The sequence below is a fragment of the Myotis myotis genome, unplaced genomic scaffold, assembly GCF_014108235.1.
Source record: "Myotis myotis isolate mMyoMyo1 unplaced genomic scaffold, mMyoMyo1.p scaffold_m19_p_4, whole genome shotgun sequence".
In the NCBI taxonomy this organism is placed as follows: domain Eukaryota; kingdom Metazoa; phylum Chordata; class Mammalia; order Chiroptera; family Vespertilionidae; genus Myotis; species Myotis myotis.
The window spans coordinates 4,232,020-4,249,605 of NW_023416346.1; the positions used below are offsets into that span (position 1 = coordinate 4,232,020).

At 40.3% G+C, this 17,586-nt stretch overlaps 1 protein-coding gene across 1 annotated transcript in view; it reads right to left on the bottom strand.

Annotated features, from left to right (window-relative positions):
- The window catches only part of EFHC2 (EF-hand domain containing 2), a 156,183-nt gene extending 150,894 nt beyond the window's left edge, over window positions 1–5,289 (bottom strand). The window contains exon 1 of the mRNA XM_036305029.1: window positions 5,173–5,289. Within this exon, the coding sequence (XP_036160922.1) occupies window positions 5,173–5,214 (42 nt within the window). The 5' untranslated portion in view covers window positions 5,215–5,289. The remainder of the gene's footprint in view (window positions 1–5,172) is intronic.
- Between the last annotated feature and the right edge of the window lie 12,297 nt (window positions 5,290–17,586).

Here is a 17,586-nt window from a genome sequence, read left to right on the forward strand (position 1 = left end):
TAATTGAGGCGGGGGAGGGAGAGGAGTGATAAAAAGGCCAGACTTGGCTTTAATGACTTTCTGATCAGTCTATGCCAGAGAACATTCAATCTTTTAACCAAGTACAAGTTTTTAAAGTAATATTAATTTCATAGCAACACATATCACATTTAGTCCCAAGACAAGTATAATAATTGTTTAAATGCAGCCACCTGACTTGGGCACAGACTAGGATACTCAATACATAAATACTGATTTGTTGAATGACCACCCAAGGTATCTAATAAGTATACTGTCATTCCCTAATTCATCCTCTCCCTCCCTCTCCTTCTCCCTCTCTCCTTGTCTCGCGTGCACATGACTATTGATCTGAGGCATAAAGTAAATAAATAATTTTTAAATACACTCACGAGTCTAGAAGCAGAACCCAAACATATTTAGATATTTAATTTATGGCAAACCAAGCTCCGCAGAGAAGTAGAGAAAGAGTTGGCCTTTCAAAAATGTATTGAAGACAAGACAAAAGACCCAAAATGGAGTTGCTCATGCTAAGCCCCATGTTGCCAAACTGAAATTTAATTACAGTTTTGGCTCCCAAAAATAGAATCTTGAACCAGCCAATCATGAATTTCCTGATCAGCATTCAAGTAATCAGCCTGATAAACCCATGCCATCCCCTATAAGGAAAGTAATCTTGCAATAGCCAAACTGCTGTTTACCTACTACAACTTCCTGGTTCCTGCTTCCTCTGCCTACACAAATATATTGCCTTGTATGTATAGCTCTTCAGAGCTTTCTATCTGCTAGACAGGATACTGCCCCACTCTTGGATCATTGAATCCAAAGCCAACAAGATCTTCAAAATTTACACAGTTAAATTTTGTTCTTTAACAAATGGTTCTGTGTCAACTGAATATCCATATAGGAAAAAATGCAACCTGACCCCTACCTCTTTTCATACACACTCACACACATGTATTCTGGAGTATAGAGCTAAATGTGAAAGGCAAAAAATAAGATTTCCAAAAATAACACAGGAAAATATCATCATGACCTTGGTGTAAGGAACTATTTCTTAAATATGAAACAAAAAGCACTAAACTAAAGGAAAAATTATTCATTAAAAACACCATCAAGATGGACCTAGAGAGTATTATGCTAAGTAAAATAAGTCAGTCAGAGAAAGATAAATACCATATGATTTTACTTATATGTGGAATCTAAAAAACAGAATAAACAAAGAAAATAGAAACAGAGGTATAGACCCAGAGAACAGACTGATGGTTGCCAGAGAGGAGGGAGGCAGAGGGACTGGGTGAAAAAGGTGAAGACATTGAGAAGTACAGATTGGTAGTTACAAAACAATTATGGGGACATAAAGTACAGCATAGAGAATATAGTTAACAATCTATACATATAAAAGCCTAAGCGACTGAATGACTGAACGACCAAGAGACCGGTCGACTGCTCGACCAGTTGCTATGATGCACACTGACCACCAGGGGAAGACACTCAAAGCAGGAGCTGCCCCCTGGTGGTCAGTGTGCTCCCATAGCCAACCGCCCATGGTCCCTCCCCGCCCCGCCCGCCCCCAGCCAACCAGTCCCAATTGGGACTGGGCAAGACACCTTGATCGGCCCCGATCGCTGGCCAGACCAAAGGACCCCAACTGTGCATGAATTTGTGCACCAGGCCTCTAGTATTGTAATAACTATGTATGGTATCAGGTGCGTACTGGAAGTATCAGGTGGGACACTGTAATGTACATGATTGTCTAACCACTATGCTGTGCAGCTGAAACTAATACATACTAATATTGAATGGAAACTGTAATTGAAACATAAAATTAAAAAATAAATAAATAGCCCTACCCAGTTTGGCTCAATGGATAGAGCGTCAGCCTGCAGACTAGGGGTCCCAGGTTCAATTCCAGCCAAGGGCACATACCTAGGTTGCGGGCTTGATCCCCAGTAGGGGGCGTGCAGGAGGCAGCTGATCAATGATTCTCTCTCATCATTGAAGTTTCTATCTCTCTCTCCCTCTTCCTTCCTCTCTGAAATCAACAAAGAAATATACTTTTAAAAATAAATAAACAAGTACTCTTATAAACAACAACAAAAACACCATCAAGAGAAAGAAAAGACCAAGCACAGACTAGAAGATATTTGCAACACAATATAGCTGACAAATGAGCCATATCCAAAATCTATATAGAATCCCTAAAATCACTAAGAAAAAGGCAGGCAACACAGTAGAAAATTAGATGCAAGACAGATACTACACAAAAGAGAATATACAAATGACCGATAAATGTATAAATCCAGATTAAAACTACAGAGTTGCACTATACCCACTGATTACAATACCCAAAATTTAAAAAACTAACAATATCAAGTGTTAGAAAGAATATGGAGCAATCCTAATATATAAACACCCAGGATCCGTAACGACAGACCAAAGGTTCGACCAAACACTGGAAGTCAGTCCTGCAGTCAGTGCTGGGTTGCCATGGCAACCCAGCACTGACTGCCGCAGGTGCAGGCACAGTGACCCAGCACTGACTGCCAAATGGGCAGTGGATCAGGCCCAGAGAGAGAGGCAGGGTCTGATCTGCAGCCTCCATGGCAGCTGTAGATCAGTCCTTGCCTCTTTCTTTCTCTCCGAGCTTTGCCAGCAGTCACGCCTGTTTCTCTCCAAGCCTCCACAGGGGCTGCTGATCAGCCCCGCCTCTCTGATCAGGCCTAGAGATAGGCCCAGAGAGGCTGACTGACATAGAAACCAACCAATCAGAACCAAATCTGGGTGAACTGTGAGGAGCCAATGGCTGCCTAGAAGGCGGAGCTTTTGATGATGACTGGCATAGAAACCGACCAATCAGAACCAAATTGGCTGGCAGGGGAGGGCAGTTGGGGGTGATTGGTGGCAGGGGAGCAGTTAGGCGTCAATCAGGCTGGCAGGGGAGCGGTTAGGGGGCAATCAGTCAGGCAGGCAGGCAAGCGGTTAGGAGCCAACAGTCCCAGACTGTGAGAGGGATGTCCAACTGTCGGTTTTGGCCTGATCCAGCAGTCGGACATCCCCCGAGGGGTTCCAGATTGGAGAGGGTGCATGCCAGGCTGAGGAATACCCCCTTGGGCACGAATTTCATGCACCGGGCCTCTAGTAGGGACATAAAATGGTGTTGGGAATTTAAATTGGTATAATTACTTCGATAGCATCTACAACAGCCAAACATAGGAATACCATATGATCTAGCAATTGTGCCATGAGACATAAATAAGAAGTCACAGAAAACTATTAATAACCCCAAACAAACCAAATCTGTCAAGTTTAAATGTGTATATAAATGATGTCATAGTAATGCAACAGAATACTATAGAGCAACAAAAGTATACAAATTACACCTACAGACAACCATATGACCAAATCTCACAAACATAATGTTGAGCTTAAAAAAAGTCAGTCATAAAAGAATAAACACTGGACATTTCCATTGACACAACATTCAAAAACAAACAAAACCTAACTATAGTGATAGCAGCCAAGATAGTGGTTACCTATGCAGAGCAGAGAAGGTTGAGAAATGCTGGGGTTGTCACATAAAATACAAGACGCTCAGTTAGATTTGAATTTCAGATGAACAACAAATAATCTTTTAGTATAAGTAGGTCCCATGCAGTATTGGGGATATGTGTTTTTATTTGCTGAATCTGGCAACTCGAGTCAAAGGGGAAGCTTTTCAAGTGGTAACATTTTTATTTCTTGCTATTCATTCTATGATCCTTTTGTGCATTTTTCTGTATTGTACTTCACAATAAAAAAAAAAAAAGTTTAAAGGAAAAAGTACACTCAGTACAGCCTAACAGATTTTAAAATATCTCATCCAACCACTGGTTTTCCTTCCCACTCAATCACTGCATTTGAGAACTGTGGTACTTGCGCAAACGTAGGCATCGGTAATCTGAAGTATTGCTGGGCCCAAAGCTGTGGGCTCTGCTTTCCATTTGTATTACCATTCCTTTACACAGCACGCTTGTTTACTTCTGGAATCTTTTTATGCACTGCCTCTCAGGGGTCTTTCTTATTTGTTGCCAACCTAATCTTACCAAAGGGCAATGCTAGGCGGGAAGGCCAGCCTCTCCCCCAACAGCCAAGAAATAAACAAACCAGTGTTCAAAAAGGAAGCTGGATTGGTCAGCCCCCCTGTAGGAGTTGGAATGCAGTGGGTGGAAGTTACAAAGAAACCTTGCACATGAGGGCCCACAACTTCGTTCAGAATCCATAAAAATCCCATGCTTCCATCCACCACCTGCTTTCTAAACTTACCAGAGGTTTACACAAATACCTTTAAGGGCCCCAACTAGTTCCCTCCCATCGGTCTGTTACTTACCTTCTTCCTACAGACACAGTGGGAAAGCCAAGTAAAGTTAGCTAATGTGAACAAAAGCCTGAATTATGTTTCTGCTGTTGTTTAAATAAGATGGTACTAATTGGCAGAAGTCCTTTCCTGCTCAGGGGTTTTTATGGGGTTGTGTTTTGTTGTTTTGCTTTATACCTTTGTCTTGTTTTGAAATGAACCCCTCCCAATTCTAAACAAAGAAAAAACTCTCCCAAGTCTGGGTGCCTCTCTCTATAAAGGAACCCTTAACCTATCTGCCCCCTACCAGACTTGTTACTATTTTTGTTATTATTCTTCAACTTAATAATAGAAACTATCTATCTCTTTCACACAGGGCTGTGGGAACAAGTTGCCTGAAAGAAATCCAGTTTCACCACTCAGACTGTGTAACTCTGGCCCGTGCCTCAGTTTCTTCAACTGTAAAATGGGAACAAACATAGTATTAATACAAAGAGATGTTGGGAACATCAAATGTGTAAGGCGATTAAAGCACAGCGCCTCTCATATCTTAAATGCCCATAGGTCATTGTTATCATCACTACCATCTACGACCCTCAAGGTTCCTCCCACCTCTAAGGACTCTACTTATGGATCTAATTTAGCAAAAGCATCCAGGTGCAGTTGGAGACGCAGGGGAAGGGGAAGCAGAAAGTAAGGATTCCGCCAGCCTACAAAGTTTGGTCCAAGTTGAGCCCAATCCACAGAAGGGCAAAGAGTGGAGGGAGGTCTGCCCTAGGGTTCAGGGATGTGGCCAAGTCTAGGACCCAGACCCCAGCCGGGGTGCCCTCCCTACTCACATAGCGCTCGAAGCCGTAGCCCGGGAGCACCGGCAGGGACATGGCTCTGAGTATCTGAGGGTCAAGGGTCCGAGAGGAAAGGGGCCAGCAGATAGCGGCCGCCCTGCGGCCGCTTTGTTTGACACCCCACTCCCCACCGCCGCATTACCTAGAGACGGGAGGTGACGTCATGGAAGAGGGTGGGGCTGCCGCGGGTCGGGGGTTCTGGGCGGGGCCGGGGAGGGGCGGGGCTTGGGCGGGGCTAGGAGGAAAGGGCCCCACGCGCCTCCTCCCCCGCGCTCCCCCCTCCCCCCAGCCGGGTGCCGGCCTCCGAGGCTTTCCTCTCCCTAAGCCTCCTGCACACACAAAGACTGGCAAGCACTCCGTCCCCCGCCCTCCGCTTTCTGCTTTAACCCCTTGATGGAGCTCAAAGCTTTCCATGGCCTGCAGCGCCTCGGAATCTGGTCCCAACATGCTTTGCCATGTGGTTATGACATTTAGTTCAAATGCACAGAAAAGTGCAGCAAATCATAGGACACGTATGACACCTGTGCGCTCACAGAAATGTCACACCAGTAAACGTTACAGCTCCATCCGGTTTTATTTTGTAATTAAAACTTTCCAGATGAATTCAAAGCCACACAGACCTCATTGGTCCCTCTTTCCCCCCTTCCCCCCCGCCCCCCATGAAAGCCCATCCTTAGTCCTTCCTCTGTCCATTTTATATTTGAACTAAACATGTGTAAGGTCTTCCTTCCTGAGTCAATGAGGCTGACCAGGGGCGGGGGGAGGGGGTGGCACAAAACGCTGCCCCTGTCCGTCCATCATACACCCAAGATGCACAGGCCAGCAGCCCCCTCAATTCCTCTCCCCACACCTACAGCTAAGCCCTCCCTGAGTCCTACCGGTTGGGTAGGCTGGTATCTCTCAGTCACTACCTCCTGTGTCAGTTGAGGCTCCATTATTTCCTCCCTGGTTTTCTTTTCTTTTCTTTTTTCAATTTCTTTTCAAACTGATCTTGCCTCCAGAGCCATCTCCTGTCATTCATGATGCACCTGTAACTCCTCTGCTTAGAGTTCTTTCTTGTGCATGAATGTGTCATTACGATTTGTACTTTGTGAATTCAAAAAGTCTATAGAACAAAATTATTCTCCTACATGTTCTTACAAATATTTCTAAATATTTTTGTTACTTCTTAAATTGAAATCATTTCAAACCAACAGAAAAGTTACAAGAATAGTATAAAGAACTGTTTACACTTCAGAGTCCCCAATTTTTTTTACTACATTTGTTTCATTATTGCCTCTCTATATACATTTTTTTCTATTTTAGAGTAAATAGACCTCATGCCCCTTTATCCCTAAATATTTCAGTATATACTTAATAATAACAAGGATATTCTCTTACATAAATGAAATATAACCACCAAAATTAGAAAATCAGTATTAACAAAATACTGTTTTCTAATCTAAAATACTCAAATTTTGTTGATTATTCCCAAAATGTTCTTTTTAGCAAAAAATAATGATAATAATAATTAATTAATTAAAAAATTGGAATCTGGTCCAAACAGCTTTGTTTATGGCTTTTCAGCAGGAACACCACAAGAGGAATGCTGTGTCCCTCTCAGTCATCAAAGGAGCAGCTACATAATGTGTCTTTTAACCATCAATGGTAAAAACTTTAACCACTCAGTTAAGGTGGTGGTGTATGCCAAGTTTGTCCACTATAAAGTTATTATTGTTTCCAAGTAATAAGAGTTTTGTGAGGAGATATTTTGAGACTATGTAAATAGCAAAGTTCTCCTTAAACTACTACATAAATTGAGAATTTTGCCCAAATCATTTATTACCATGATGGCTGCCAAATGGTGATTCCTGAACTCTAATCCTTCTACATGTATTAGTTGGCATTCTTCTACAAGGAAGAAATTTTTCTTTCTCTCTATTTATTTTTTGATTCATTCATTTATTCAGAATGGTCTACAGATTCGTATTTTTTCAGTGGATTATGATATTATTATTAATTTTCCTGCTAAAATTATCCCACATTTGGTCAGTGGAAGTCTTTCTAAGGTGACTCCTCTCCCCTTCTCTCATTTTTCAAGCATTTCCATGTGCTCTGTCACTACAAGATATTTGAGATACCTATGAATATAGGTAGATGTAGATATGCATATGTAGATTGATCTTTCTGTTTTTTCTATAGATAGATATAGATATATGTAGAAACAGGCATATTAAAACCCATGAGTTTATACAATAGACTACATGCCCCAGTTGCCCTTTCCATATCTGTATATTGCCCTTCGCAAACAGTGAGAACCCTGAATCCAATTACTGTCAAAATATTTACTTGTTTGCTCACACTAAAAGACCTCAAAAACAGTTTCAGAATAACTAACTCATGTCATTGTGACAAACAAACCTACTAGCGAGGGTTCAGTATTTGTTTTCAGGTTTTTTTCTTTAGTCTTAATGTACTTAATCAAAATAGTGTGTTCCCAAATGACTAAGGTCTGTTTCTGCCTCCTCCCCTCCTCCCTGTTTAGAATGCTTAAGATGCTTATGTCATTCATTTGAAAAACAGTCTGTTCCCATTTGTATGTCACATTAACTTTTTTGCTCCATCCTTGTCTACTTCTTTTTGTCTTTCTTATTTTGTAGGTGTGTTTATCCCTTTTGAAAATATTTTCATTGATTTTAGAGAGAGGAAGAGGGGGAGGGAAGAGAGAGAGAGAGAGAGAGAGAGAGAGAGAGAGAGAGAGAGATCAATGTGAGAGAGAATTATCAATGGGCTGCCTCCTGCACACCCACTACTAGGGATCGAGCCCACAACCCAGGCAAGTGCCCTGACTGAAATCAAACCTGGGACCTTTTGGTGCATGGGACAATGCTCAACCAACTGAGCCACACCAGCCAGGGCTCTCCCTTTTATGTTTGATTAATTTTACTAGTGATTTATATGTTTTGTTACTTTTTTCAAAGAACCAAAAGTTTACTTGTTACTGAGCCTACTGTTTTCTATACCTAATGTGCATTATTTTTCTGCTTTTGCTTTTATTGTTTTCTTTCTTGTGCTTTCTTTTGGCTCATTTGTTTTTCTTTCTCTCGCTTTTTAAGTTGATATAATTCATTCATTTTCACTCTTTTCTTTTTATTGATGTGTTTTTTATTAAATTTATTGGGGTGACATTGTTAATAGGATCATATAGGTTTCAGGTATAGGTATCTGTGATACAAGATCTATATATTGCACTGTGTGCCCACCACCCAAAGTCAAATCTTCCATCACCATATATTAAGCCCTCTTCACTCCCCACTTCCCCACCCCCTTCCCTGTGGCAACCACAACAAGACCAGTACAGGCACTATGGAAAGCAATCTGGTGATTCCTCAAAAAAATTAAGAATAGAATTAACATATGACCCAGAAACCCTTCTCCTGGGTATATACCCAACAAACTCAAAAACATGTATTTGCAAAAATATGCACCCCTATGTTCATTGCAGCACTATTCAAGATGGCCAAGATATGGAGACAACCAAAGTGCCCTACAATAGCGGACTGGATAAAGAAGATGTGGTACCAATACACGATGGAATACTACTCAGCCATAAGAAAGGGTGAAATAGTGCCATTTGCAACAACATGGATGGACCTTGAGAACATTATGCTAAGTGAAAGAGGTCAGTCATGATGTATTTAAGGCTATGAATTTTCCTCTGATCTGTACTTTAAATGTATCCAATAGTCTCTGATATATAGTGTTTTCATTATTTGCATGTGTATGTTTTTTGGGGGGGGTGAGGGGGGTAAATATTCTGTAATTTTGACTCATATTTTCCCCTTTCACCCAAGAGTTGTTTAATAGAATATTTTTAAATTTCTAATTGGAAGAGCTCTTTGGGGGTTTTTAATTCTGGTTTTATTGCACTGTGATAGAAAGTATTATTATACTAGAGGCTCGGTGCATGAAATTCGTGCACAGATGAGGTCCCTAGGCCTGGCCGGCGATCGAAGTGTGAGCGTCTGGCATGGAAGGGCAGGTCCCAACTGACCTCTGGACCCTGGGCAGCACCTGGGCCCCCAGACCCCCACATGCCCCCCTCCACCTGAGTCACGGAGCCCAAGTCCCCACATGGAGATGCGGTGAGCACAGCGGGATGCCACAGGCCAGGGCACAGCATGGGCCTCGGAGCTACCCATCAGTGCCACACAGAAGCCAGGCAGGTAGTGTGCTCTTTCCAGGCCAGCCTCGCAGACCAGCTCCTGCATGAACCCATGGGGAGCCCAACCGGTCCCTGCAGTCCCAGCAGCTGCAGCCTGGCTCACCTGGAAGAGGCCATGCGGGTGTGGGGCAGACTCTGAGCGTGGAGGCTTCCCTGGCACACAAGCCCTGGTGTCCCAGGGGAGGGTAGCAGGGGGAGTGAGAGCAAGCTCAGCGGACACCCCGCATTCTCACCCCACCTCTGTTCCCATCACCCCTGCCGCAAGGTAGCCAGTGAGAGGTCGCAGTGCTTCGCCAATGCCTGCCATGTTCTGCGCCGCCACCTGGTGGTCAGCACACATCATAGCAAGTGGTCAAACTCCCAGTATCCCGGTCAAACTCCCAGTCGAACAACCGCCCAAGGCGACAATTTGCATATTAGACTCTTATTATATAAAATTTCCACCAGAGTCCCGGTGCACAGATTCGTGCACCAGTGGAGTCCCTTGGCCTGGCTTGCACCCTCTCACAATCTGGGACCCCTCGGGGGATGTTGGAGAGTGGATTTTGGCCCAATCCCTTCAGGCCAGGCCAAGAGACCCCACCGGTGCATGAATCCGTGCACTGGGTCTCTAGTATGCATATAAGATCTTTGGTTATTGTCTTCCCACCCTCCCCCCTTCCCTCTGAGATTCATCAGTCTGTTCCATGTTTCCATGCCTGTGCATTGAGCATCTGCCCCCTGGTGGTCAATGCGCATCATAGCTATCAGTCGAATGGTCAAACGGTCACTTAGGCTTTTATATACATAGATTGTTCTAATAGAACTTATTGGTGCATTAGAGGCCCAGTGCAAAAAATTTGTGCACTGGTAGGGCTCCTAGTGGCTGGCAACGGCTGGCAGCAGTTGGCCAGGTACTCCTTCCCTTCCCCCAGCCACCTGCTACTGGCCAGGGCCTCCTTCCCTCCCCCGGCTGGCCCCACCCCCTGGTCAAATTCCCAGAAGAACTCCAGGTCAAGGGGACAATTTGCATACTATGCTTTTATTATATAGGATTCTTTGTAAACTAATATTTTATAAGTTTTTGTCACTATTCCATGTTCAGTTGAGAAAGAAGGTGTATTCTTTATTATTAGGTTTTAAGTTCAGCATAGATCAATGAGATCTACTCTATTGATTATGTTGTTTACTTCTTCCATATCCTTATTTATATTTCTGCCACTTAATCTGTTTTGCACTGGAAATGGAGTGTTAAAGTCTCCTATTATCAGTCTGTTTCTATCTGTATCTCCTTGCATCTGTAGTCTCTGCTTTTTTAAAGACAGTTATTTGGTGCACGGATTTTCATAATTATTATACCTACATTGTGAAATTGGCCTTTAGCATTATAAAGTAATGTTTTTTCGTCATGTTTAATTATTTTTGGCCTGAATTCTACTTTGTCTGATATAAAGAATCACAGCCCCCACTTACTTATCATTTCCATTTGTACATGCCTCTATTTTTTACCTGTCTGCATCCTTTTGATTTAGATATATTTCCTGTATACCACATATAGTTGGGTCTTGCTTTGTGAGCCATATTGAAAATATTTTCCTCATAGTATATGAGTTAAGCCCATTCACATTTATTGATGACAGATATTTTTGTTCATGATGTGTATTCTTTGCTATTATAATTTATAAATTTCTTTTTCTATCTAGGAAAGCTTGTGTTTTTGTTCTAGTGTTTATTTTTGTAATTATAACATCTTAAAAGAATTGAACATTTTCAATTTTACCAAGTAATATTACATTTTAAAAAGTTATTATAGCCAGTACATTGAAATTTTAATTTCAAAAAGTGAACTTTTCCTTCCAGAAGTTTTATTTGTTCTTTTAAATCTGTATGCTCTTTCTTTTAAATAGGATCCTCTCTTTACTTTTAATTTCTCTTGCTTATTTTAGCTCTTTAATCATTTTTAAACATACTTAGATTAGAATCCTTAACCAACAGTTCTACTCTTTTATGTTCACAGGGTGCCACTTATCCTCTTTCCTGTGTTCTGACTCCCTTCATGGTGAGTTGTTCCCTCATGTGTTTATGTTTCTGGCGATCTCGCCTATGTGGCAAGTTGTAGAGTTTGGGCTTCCCGCCCTCTGATGTCTAGCCCAGTGTCCTCTCTAAGATGCTATATCACACACTGACTACTGTCCAGTCACAGCAACACTCTACACACATAAGGGCTCTGCCTTCCACAGTGAGGATAATTTCCAAACAGAAAAAACAATTCTAATAAGAATGACTTTCTTTTTTTAAAAAAAAATGACAGAACAGAATATTTTAAATTAGAGCTGTCTGAAAAAGTCTAGGAGCCAAGGCTGCCATAACACATCCATTTATTACCCTGCCTGTTCGCACATGCTACCTCTTTTGGGCGCACTGATACTTCCACCTTTGTATTTCCGTAGGTACTCCCCACATACTGTCTATTCTCCCATACACACATAGAGTTTTATATTACGGTATTGATTTAATGGGTTCTCTTTTTTTTAAAATCCTCGCTGAGGATATGTTTTCCATTGATTTTAGAGAGAGGAAGGGAGAAAGAGAGGAAGGAGAGATGGGAGGGGGAGAGAGAGAGAGAGAGAGAGAGAGAGAGAGAGAGAGAGAGAGGAAGAAGAAGAAGAAGAAGAAGAAGAAGAATAGAAGAAGAAGAAGGAGGCGGAGAGGAGGAGGAGGAGGAGAGGAGGAGGAGGAGGAGGAGGAGGGGGAGGAGGAGGAGGATCGGACGTAGTAAGAGGCGGGCGTTAGACTCGCACCGCACGCAATCCTCAAGACTCCCGCAGAAAGAAGCAGTAACCGACCGCACCATCCCGCCGATCAGCACTCCTCCTCCAGTAACATATTCCCCGCCACTCCCACCCCGCGACCTCTAGCTTGCTCTTTTTCTTTCTTTCTCCTTCTGTTTTGCCCCCACCCGGATGGAAACCAAAACCTGAGCATATGCTTTGACTGAAAACTGAACCCACCACCCTTTGGCGCATCAGAGGATCTCCAACCAACTAAACAACTGAGCCACACCAGCTAGGGCTGATTCAATAGTTTTTTATTTAACAAATATTTATTGAGCATCTACTCTGATGTAGCAGGACCTCTTTCAGACAGGGATAAGCCAGTGATTAGGACAGACTGAACACTTCTAAACAACCCAGGTATGAGAGTCTCAGTCTTTTGTAACTTGCAATTTATCTCCTTGCTTTGTTTACTTTCCATGACACCTATCTTCCCATTTCACCTCCCCTGACACATCCACCACAAAGGAACATCTGAAATGGCATGTATCTCTTTTTCAGATAAATTGAAAGTAAACTAGACGCCCCCTGAAATAACTGAAGACACTTTGGGGCATGTCAGGACCAACACTAGGAAGCACTGTTATTTATGTTCAAAGAATCTGTTACACATACCCATGGATGAAAAAAGCACAGGGGAGGTCGGCTGACCTACCACTTCTGAACAAGCTCAAACTGGCCTATGAGCAAGGAAATATTTGCCCAGCTGGAAATTTTCTTTTGAGCCATGAGGGCACCCAGCAATCTAGAGCCTTCCGACAAGATGTAAGAGACCTTGGCCGTAATTCTGTGGGAATTTCCTTTACTCCTCCATTGAAGCCTTGCCTCTCAAGTCTCCCTTGTCCTGAGGTTCTCATAAATATCACTGCCCCATTCCTCTAAGCTCCTGAAAGCTGACACTCTTTGTTATTTTGTGCTTACTTGGGTTGCATCCACATTTCAAGTCCTCGTTCTAAGCATTTAAAAGAAGAATTAGCACCAATTCTTCACAAACACTTGCAAAAAATAGAAGAGAAGGGAACACTTCCAAACTCATTCTATTAGGCCAGTATTACCCTGACACCAAAACCACACAAAGGCATCACACAAAAAAAGAAAAGTTATGAATGTCCTTTATGAATAGAAACATAGAAATCCTCAACAAAATACTAGCAAACCAAATCCAGCAATATGTAAAAAGGATTATTCACCATGATCAAGTGGAGTTTATTTTAAGAATACAAAGTTGGTTTGGCATCTAAAAATCAATCAATGTAATATGCCATATTAATAGAATAAGAGACAAAAATCATGTGATTATCTCAATGGACACAAAAAAGGCATTTGAAAAAATCCAGCATCTTGTTTTAATTTACAAAATCCAACAACCTAGGAATAGAAGGGAACTTCTTTAACCTAATAAAAGCCATACATGAACAACCACAGCTAACATCACACTTGATGGTAAAATATTGAATGCTTTCTCCCTAAGATCAGGAAAAGCCACTTTTGGAGGTTTTAGCCAAGGCAATAACACAATAAATAAATACCAGCCACATTGAAAATGAAATGTAAAATGATCTATTCACAGAAGATGTGATCTTGTGTATAGAAAATTCTAAAGAATACACACACACACACACACACACACACACACACACACACACACACCTATTAGAAATAACAAACAAGTTTAATAAGGTTACAAGACATATGATCAATAAACAGAAATCAAGTTTATTTCCAGACATTAACAGTGGACAATTTGAAAATGAAATTAAGAGAACAATTTTATTTACAATAGCATAAAAAAGAATAAAATACTTAGAGATAGGTTTAACAAAAGAAGTGGAAGACTTATACACTGAAAACTACAAAATGTCAATGAAAGACACTAAAGAAGATCTAAATAAATATATTCGTTTCATAGATTGGAATATTTAATATAGTTAATATTGCAGTACTCTTCAAATTTATCTAAATTCAATGCAATCACTATCATAATTTTAAATGCATGTTTTGCAGAAATGGTAAAGCTGATCTGAAAATTCATATAGAAATGCCAGGACTCAGAATAGTCTAGCCAGTGGTTCTCAACCTTCCTAATGCCACAACCCTTTAATACAGTTCCTCATGTTGTGGTGACCCCCAACCATAAAATTATTTTCATTGCTACTTCATAACTGTAATTTTGCTACTGTTATGAATCATAATGTAAATATCTGATATGCAGGATGTATTTTAAGGGGTTGCGACCCACAGGTTGAGAACTAAACCATCTTGAAAAATGAGAACAAAATTGGAGGCCTCACACTTCTCAGTTTCAAAACTTACCACAAAGCTACAATAATCAAAGCAGTGTGGTACTCATATGAGGATACACATACAGATCAATGGAAGAAAATTTCCAAGTCCAGAAATAAACTCTTAAATTTAGAGTCAATTGATTTTTGACTATAGCTTATACTCAAAAAGATGAGCAATAACAGTGTTGGTAAGGATGTGGAGAATTTGGAACATTGCTGATGGAAATGTAAAATGTTGCATCTGTTTTGGAAAACCATTTGGCAGTTTCTCAAAGAGTTAAACACAGAATTACCATATGACCCAGAAATTTCATCCATAGGTATATAGTTAAGAGACTTGAAAACATGTCTACAAAAAAACATGTACATGAATGTTCATAGTAACATTATTCACAATAGTCAAAAAGTGGAAATAGCCCAAATGTTCATTCATTGATGAATAGATAAACTATGTGTATGCATACAATGGAGCATTATTTGGCTATAAAATGGAATGAATGAACTGATACATGTTGCATCAGTTGAGGAACCTTGAAAACATTATACAAAGTAAAAATGGCAACACACAAAAAGCTACATATTATATGATTTCCTCATATGAAATATCCAAAATAGGCAAACCTATAGAGAAAGTCAGTAGATTAGTGGTTGGTTGCTAGGGGTTGGGAGCAGGCAGAATGGAGAGTGCTGATCAGTTTCTTTTAGGGGAGATATGCTTTGGGATAAGTAGTGGTCAATGTACAACTTTTGAATATATTAAAAGCCATCAAATTGTATACTTTAAAAGGTGTACCTGTGGTATGTGAGTTTTATCCCCCAAAAGCTGTTTGCAAACATTTTTAATTAACAAAAATTAAATAAAATTAACAAGTCATTTTCTCAGTTGCACTGGTTACATTTCAAGAGCTCAATAGCCATATATGGCTAGTAGCTACCACATTGGATACAATTTTTGGATAGTGCTGGTGTAGATCTCACTACTAGATCTCAGAGATTTCAGAAATTTATCGAGTATGTGCAATGTAAGGGCCTTATTTGAATTTTTATTTGAACACACTGTAAAACAAAGTTGAGAAAATGGAGAAATTTTGAATAGTGAGTGGGTATTTGATTATATTAGGGAATTACTGTTAAATTGTTTTAGATATGACAATAACATTGTGACTACATTTTCTAAAAAGTACTTATCTTTTAGAAGTAAATACTAAAATACTTATGGATAAAATTATATAGTGCCTGGGATTTGCTTCAAAATAATCCAGGGTCAGGGAAAATAGACATAACAAAATTGGCCATCAGTCGATAATTGCTGAATTTTCAACAATGGATATCTGAGAACTCATTATGCTCTTCTAGCTTTGAAATTGTGTGAAGTTTTTATAATAAACAGTCATAAACCAAACAGGCAGCCACCACTCATTTGCATCTAACTGAGTGCTACCACATGGAAATATAGTATATTGTCCTATTTTCTAATTTTCAAAAGAATTGGCAATCCAGATTCTAATGTAAAATCTTTGGTGTTTCCTGGTTCATTTGTTTACTCATCAGGCACAAATAACACTCACACGTGGAGCTTGGATTCAGCACACAGCTCCCACTTTACAACGTCCAATTTTGAATAATCGATGGAATTCATGGATTCTAAGGTCATACATCATAAAAATGATCTATCTTGAGCAGAAAGTTAACACTGTATATTTTATTTTTTAAAGCAAAGGCCTCGCCGGGATCACTAGTGAATAACAATACACCTTTGCTCGTGCTGTTCCCTTTGCCTTTCCTGCCCCTGTCTTCCTGATCAGTTACTATTTGTCCTCTCTGTCAGACCCTGGTTCTCTTTTCTAAGAGTACTCTTCTGTTCCCATAGTCCCCTGCACAGACCACCAGCATACATATTTTTGTCCATGTAATGTGTTTTTCTCTCCAACTGAGAGGAAAACTCCTTAAGGAAACAGACCCCATCTTACTCGGTATTACATCTCAGCACAGAGTAGAAGCTCAGTAGACATTATTTGAACTGAATATGAAACACAAAAAGTAAAATTTCTTTAAATCAAGTAATGACATACTGATTTATAAAAAAAAAAAATGAGAAATGCTCTTTATTTTAAAAACTGACAGGGAATACATTAAAGTACAAAGAAGACAGTTGCAAATCCCCCAGAGTCCCACCACATGGAAACTGATGCAATGACGGAGACATATAACATGGAGACTATAACAATCCAGATAGCCTGAAATCATTTCATAACAATACTGTTGGACTACACATTCTATGTCTAGTAAAACAAATGAAATTTAATAATACTTGAACTTGAGAAAAAAACTAAAGTGAGTCTGCAAGAATATTCTAAACCATCCATGAACATTTCTGCACCACAAGCAATATTAGTGAGCTTTGAAAAGTGATTCAGGCTCCCAGGCAGATGATGTGAATTTGGCAGAGAAGTTAACAACTTCAATTACTGTGTAACTTTGGGAATGGTTAGAGAGGTCCCAAGAGGAAAGAAAAGTTTTATTCAGAAACGAAATGTACTTGAATTAAGCAATGGGGAGTTCAAAAACAATTATTATTAAGAGCTTCACTGTTTTTTTAACTTTGCAAAATTGGTTTTCATTACTTTTGCTCTTGGTTCAATAAAAGGCTTTTAAATTGGCTCCTTTTAGAATTTAATAAGCTCCTTAAAAGTGATGCAAATATTCCTTAAATCCTGAAATGAGCTTTCCACTGCATTCAAATGTGCCCATCTAAAAAGTTTGATTCCAATCAATGGAATTTAAGACATGCACCTAATTGAAGGATTTCTTAGTGGGTACCTTACATAATGCAATGTAGGAGAGTCATGGCGCCTGTTTTTCAGATACTTACAATCTGGCAGAAATGTGTTCATTTATTCTGTAATATTTTTCACAAAAGATGACAATGTGCCCAGCGGTGTGAAATACACAATGGTTGTAATATGTCCATCACACCAAGGGTAAATGGAGAGTTAAAAGGTCACTTTGGACAAATACAGTACAGAGTTCAATTATGTCATCAGTGAAGCCTCCATCATTATAATAGCATCAATACCAGATATAGAATAATCATGGGGGAATTAGT